Source organism: Hibiscus syriacus, unplaced genomic scaffold (assembly GCF_006381635.1).
Source record: "Hibiscus syriacus cultivar Baekdansim isolate YM2019G1 unplaced genomic scaffold, ASM638163v2 tig00111566_pilon, whole genome shotgun sequence".
NCBI classification, from domain to species: domain Eukaryota; kingdom Viridiplantae; phylum Streptophyta; class Magnoliopsida; order Malvales; family Malvaceae; genus Hibiscus; species Hibiscus syriacus.
The window spans coordinates 538,396-544,863 of NW_024063122.1; the positions used below are offsets into that span (position 1 = coordinate 538,396).

A 6,468-nucleotide genomic window follows, 5' to 3' on the forward strand; every position below is an offset into this window, starting at 1 on the left:
TATGAATTTCAGACATAATGAAAAAGGATTAAAGAAATGCAGATAAAATGGTGTCAGAGCATGTACATCTTATATAGAACTGGTCACATATCTGCCTCAGTGAATAATGATCTCCAGTTCCAATATCATAATTGTCTTCAAAAACAAGATGGTTAAAGCCAGCTTTCAATGCCTGCTTTAACCTGTTCATTGAAGCGCATTCCACAAACATGAACATAATAAACTCAAAATCATAAAAGGCAAGACCAAGAAAACATTCTTAAATCAGCTCTACTGAAACCTAAAGCTTTGAACTTGCTAAGGGAGAAGATCCACGGTACTTTAAAATCAGCTCAAAGACAAAACTGATGCTTTGTTACTCTTATCATTTTAGTATTGGGAATGTACACTCAAAATCCTAAACTTATCCCATTTTCCCCGCCTACCTATTCCTTTAATTTGCACTCGACAGGAACACAACAAGATATCTACTTTTAAAACCAACGACTTTGTATTTTGCTTCAGCACTTGCTGATCTTCAATCTTCTCACAGCTGACAAGAACATCTTATACACAACATGCATTATAAGATCAGATTTCAGCTCTACTAGTATTCTGAAATTTACAAATGCAGAGAAGTTTGATAACCTACTCTCAAGGAACATCACCAACCACCATCCAAACCCCTTCATTGTCTTCATACGTCAACACATGACATTTCTCACACTTATCTCCATCCACCTCTGCCTCTGCCCCTGTCATTCATAATTCCCCTGTCATTCATAACTCCCCATTTCTGCTCAAAAACATTAAATTCTCAATTAAAAAATGAAGGGAATTAAACTGAATCTTACAGATAATGTTCTCAAGAGCCCTTATCAGATCATAGTAACTCTCGTGAGCCATCAGGTCTAGTTTTCTCCCAATAGGAATTCCTTCTATGTAAACCTTGGCAAAGAATGTTGAGTTGTTGCACTCGTATTCTTCTTCTACCACCACCTTCATCGGTTCTCTGATTTAGGATACACCAGATTCTTCATTAGTCCTGCAGTATCTTATTGACTCTAATAGCAATAGCATTTATTACATTCAAAAGACCAGATAAACACATTGCATAAGGAGGGCTAATCGAAATTCTGAGACCAAGGTGAAGATTTGTGCTGAGGTCCCTCTGGGAGGAGGAAGAGAAAGAAGCGGTGCTTGAGAAAGCAAAGAGGTCGGTACTGTAGCTGGAAGACGAAGAACTGGTAGCCATTGCCCGACCCATTTTGAGAGATGAAGACAAATGAGCCGCCACACTGGGTTTAAATAAACAAAAAAAAAATCACCAAAAATAATACAAAGAGTAGGAAATTTTGTAGGAAGAAGCATAGTGTACATTCCCAATATTGATTTTAAAGTTCCGAGGAAAGTTAAAGAGGAAAAATTTAACGTTAAGCAGTGAAAACTTTAAGTAATTTGAAATGATTCAGTTAATCAAACCCTAAACTAAAGCTCAACAAAAAATTACAGAGGAAAACCCTATTTCTTTTCCTTTCTTAAAAATTTCTAACCAACGAAACAACAAACAGAAGGAAACTTCAGACTGTGGTAACCAAATAAAATTGTAAAAGAAAAGGAAAGGAAGTTGAAAAAGAAGTATCGCAATACCAATGACCGCAATTAGTTCGATAAGGAACAGTGAAGGGACCGAAACAAATAGGGATCGAAGCAAATAGGGCAGCAAGCAAATAAATTGACTGGGTTATTTCTAAACTAATGCTTGAAAAGACAAATGCCATTCAAATTTCAGAATTTAAAAATTACTATGTTGCCGCGTTCGTTGAAAAAATATCACTATAGATGAACCCTATTACAACATTTGAATAAAAACACCACTAAAGTATTACTCTGTTGTGACGTTTGTTGAAAAATGTCACTATAGATAAACACTATTGTGACTTTTGTATAAAATACCGCTAACATACTACTTTGTTGCAGCGTTTGTTAAAAAATGCCACTATAGATGAACCATATTACGATGTTTGTATAAAACACCACTAAAGTACTACTTTTTTGTGGCGTTTGTTAAAAAATGTCACTATAGATGAACCATATTACGGTATTTTTATACAAACGTCGCTAAAGTACTACTATGTAGCAACATTTTATATAAAATGCCGCTAAAGTTACCATTTTATGGCGTTTGGAATGTAAACGCCGCTATATATTTAAAGTTAGTGGCGTTTACTCTCAAAACGCCGCTAAAAATGCCGTTGTAGAACATTTTTGCTGTAGTGGTAGTGTGAAATTAGCCAAGATAGAAGAAACTAAGTATTGTGGCTTGATGTTCCTACAAGATAGAACTCTACATACATGATGCTTAATAGGGCTATTTTATATCAGGAAGCTTTTAAGTAAATGGTTGTTGTTGATTCTTCTTTTTTCACTATCCAAACATCGAAGAATGGGAAATGCTTGAAAAAATTTGAGATATTTTAGAACTATTCTTTGATATAACTAAGTTATTTTCAGGAAATGATTATTCTATGCGAATTTATACTTTGAGAATGTTTAGAAAATTTGTATGCTTTTAAGAAAGCTGACAAGAAGTAATGATGTAGTTTTGAAAACAATTGCAGTAGAAATGAAGAAAAAGTTTGATAAGTATTGGTTCAACTCGAGTGAGGATGACTATGACACGTTGTTTACCTTTGCGATGATTCTTGATCCTCGTTGTAAGTTGTCTTTTATCAATTATTGTTATGAAAAATTATTTGAGGATGAAATAGACGCCATTTTAAAAATCCGTGATATAAGATTTAAGTTAGAGATGATTTTTAAAGAATATGTTTCAGAAACACACATCTCACATGAACCGTCCTTAGAATTGAGCTCGAACTCAGATACTTTGAGCACGTCATTTGCACATCACAAACGAAAATTCGACCTTTTTGCAGTAAGTTTCTTATATTTTTAACTTTTTTTTTCTATTTTTCATTTAATGTTTTTCATTTTCACTATTTTTTATAATTTATATAATACAAGTTATATTATTTTTTATATTTTTACAGGATTATGACAAGAAAGAGGTCATGTTTTCTTATTATGCTAAGACACAATTAGATGTTTACTTAGACGACCCCAAAATTGATAGAAAAACAGAGCTTGACATCCTTAATTTTTGGAAAGAAAATGAGCATCATTATGGACAACTTTCTCATCTTGCTAGGGATATTTTGATACCTCTTACAATTGTTGCTTCAGAATCAACTTTTAGTATAGAATGTCAAATTTTGAATAAGCAGAGAAGTTCTTATATCCCTAAAAATGTGAAAGCTTTGATAACGTCTCATAGTTGGTTATTCGATTATGAATGTAAGTTTTTATTTCCTTTTAGATTTTTTTCGATTTCTTATAGTAAAGTTTGTTTACCACACCATCTTTTTATTATTACTATTAATCTATTTCATTTTTTTATTTTGGTAAACAAATTAATAACTTCTTCTTTTAATTTATGTAGCTACAGAGGAAGATGAGTTTTTTCGGTTCTGATGTGGGTTTGATTTAATTCAACAATTAATACATATAGTATTTATGTCTACTGATATTTTAAGATTTAAGGGGGTTGAATTTGATTCTTTCAAACTATTTTATTGATCTTTTAAATTTGATGTGCAAGAGTAGTAGCTACATATCACTTTTGATTCTTTGAATTAGAATTCTTTATTTGAGATTTGTGTTTCATGTTAATTTGTGTTTATAAAAATTGAATTTTTTTCTTTTAAAGTTAATTAAATTATACAATATTGAGTATACTATCTAAATGATGACAATTAATGTTAATCATATAAAATAAAATACTAGGAAGTAACTTTATTTTATAATTCTTCATTCAAATAATTTTTTAATTGGTTTTAAAATTTATTGAATCAAATATGAATATAACTTTTTAAACTAAAAATTAATAGTAAATTATTGAACTATTGTCAAAGGTGATACTAATATTCATTAAACTATTACCAAAGTTGGTGGCTAATTAAGAGTATAATAAAAAAAAAAGAATAAAACATATATTATTTTACTATCCATCACGTTGTTAAAATATATATAATAACAATAAATTACTCGTCCATTTTTACTCATTTATCAATTAAAAAATAGGGCAATGTTTGGTTCAAATCAAATTGGGTAAATTAAAGTATGTTTGCTTTCGGTTTGGGTTACTTTCGGTTCATATTAATTTCTGTTTAGGTTGCTTTTGGGTCAGGTTAAATTTGGTTCATGTTGCTTTCAGATCAGGTTAAAATTAGGTTCGGGTTTATATCGGTTCATGTTAAAATTTGGTTCAGGTTTCTTTCGGTTCGGGTTAGTTTCAGTTCGGGTTGCTTTTGATTTAGGTTAGTTTCGGTTTTAGTTTGAGTTAATTTCGATTCGGGTTGCTTTTGGTTTCGCTAAATTTCGGATTGGGTATGGTTCGGGTCGGGTATCAGATCAAATTTGATTATTATATTCGGGTTAATATCGAGTATCGGGTCGAGCAAATTGATTCGGATATTCGAATTCAGGTCAAGTTTACCAGGTATACCCTAAACCATTCAGCGGTCGTTAGTAAGGAAAACCAGGGTGGTGGCTTTAGCACTAGCAAGAGATGCATTCAAGCCAATCCATACAACATCATAAAGTCAAAAGGTCGTACAACGCCCTATGTTATACAAAAAAAAAAAAAAAAAAATTAAATTAAGGCAAGTAAAAATCTTAAAGCACACATACAAGTGGCCATGTAGGAGGTCATTGAAAATATTGATGGCCAACTCCAGACCCATTTCAGGAGAGCTGATCTGGATACCACTAAAACTAATAGTGAATAGTAGAGGTTTGCTATCTCTTTTCATTTGTTATCTATGGATTTTAAATTACTTACATGGAATAATCAAGACTGTGGCGGAGTTAGGTTTATGAAGTTTTCAAGGAATATACTATGGAGCACAAACCGGATATGGTTACTCTGTTATAACCCCAAATAAGTGGCTGTAAAACTAACATAGTTATTGATAAACTCGAATTCGATAACTCTTTTCTTATCGAGGCCGTCAGTTTCTCTAGAGGCTTCTAGCTCATTTGGAAGTCCTCTGTTATAGTTGAGATTATTGCTGGTCGTCCACAGTATTACCTGGAGAGTAAGCTTGGATCCTTATCCCCCCTTCTTTGTGTCTGTGATCTATGGTCACCCTGATAAGTATAAAAGTCATGCTTTGCAGAGAGATCTCAGTAATCTTTCGATCAATCCCAGAACATCGTGGCTTCTGACAGGCGATTTTAATGCCATCTTAAATAGTAATGATAAGAGAGGTAGATCCAAAAAATGCACTAGATTTAATTTATTTCAACACTTCCTGGAACGACATAGCCTCTTCGATTTAAGCTTCAAAGGTCCTCCCTTAACATGGTTGAGAGGTGGTGTCTTCGAGAGACTCGATCGTATGGTGGCTAATAATGATTGGCTTGGCCTTGCTCCGGAGGTGGTGTCTTCAAGTTTCCTCCCTTCAGATGTCGGCAGATTCTACATTCTATTTCTTGGGGACTATAACTCATTTTTATAACTTATTTAAGAATTACTTATTGTCTATACTTATAACTCTGCCCCTCATCAAGTTATAAATATAACTTTAATAGTATTTACATTTTTATTTCCATGACACATTTAATATCTTATGACTTTATAACATAATTAGTTGCTTAATTTATTCATATTTTATGATAATCGTATATATCATAAATATGTGTCCATTATTATGGATTTTAATCCAACAATCTCCGACTTGGGCAACATATGTTTCTTGATAAATGTATCCTTATGAGCTCAAAACTTCTTATCATGCAATAGGTATTCTATACAATCTTGTCCATCAACTATATCCATATAGGATCAAAGCAGCCTTTGTCATAGCTATCATGACTAGATCCATCATTGGTCACGTATACAAACACAGTCAAATGACAGAGATCAATCATGGAGCGTAGCATGGAAATTGCATTCAATGTGAATCGCACATGTCTATTTCCAACTGGTCATATTTAAACATTAATGAGATCAAATTTTACCAAAACCAGAGTAGATAAACCAAAATAAACTTTATTTCTGCCGAAAATAACTTTAAAATAAATGTCCTTAAACTAAAGTAACTGAAATTGTGTTTATAATAAACGATCATTAAATACAATCTCCCACTAAAACCCAATATCCTTAAATGATATTATACTCACATGAGTAGTGTGCTCATGAAAAACCTTGGGCGACAGTTCCTTAGTAAGCGCACAATTATGAGTTTGTACCAATATGTTCTATAAACACACAATCACTCTGAATTTTCTTTAACAACTACAAACATAATGTCTATGTGGTTAGACTTAAGGTGTTTCTATTATATATGCAATAAAGGAATGCAACTTAGTTGTCACAAAATAACTCAAGTGGTCTTTCTTATTAATCCATAATTAGCAGTTCAT

The 6,468-nt window shown here is 32.4% G+C and overlaps 1 protein-coding gene across 1 annotated transcript; it reads right to left on the reverse strand.

Moving 5' to 3' along the window:
* Positions 1–633: 633 nt before the first annotated feature.
* On the reverse strand, positions 634–1,246 carry LOC120165075 (auxin-responsive protein IAA20-like). Its single transcript, XM_039174661.1, has 3 exons — positions 1,043–1,246; positions 834–978; positions 634–734 (listed from the first exon to the last, which is right to left on the reverse strand). The coding sequence occupies exons 1-3, from the start codon at positions 1,244–1,246 to the stop codon at positions 634–636; spliced, it is 450 nt and encodes a 149-aa protein (XP_039030592.1).
* Between the last annotated feature and the right edge of the window lie 5,222 nt (positions 1,247–6,468).

Bases quoted from the DNA above. Each gene is read 5' to 3' on its own strand.
- LOC120165075 (XM_039174661.1), bottom strand. From the start codon at position 1,246: ATGGGTCGGGCAATGGCTACCAGTTCTTCGTCTTCCAGCTACAGTACC. The intron at 979-1,042 runs GTCAATAAGATA...GAACCGATGAAG, and splicing joins TAAATGCTATTGCTATTAGA to GTGGTGGTAGAAGAAGAATA. The intron at 735-833 runs GTAAGATTCAGT...TATGAATGACAG, and splicing joins GGCTCTTGAGAACATTATCT to GGGCAGAGGCAGAGGTGGAT.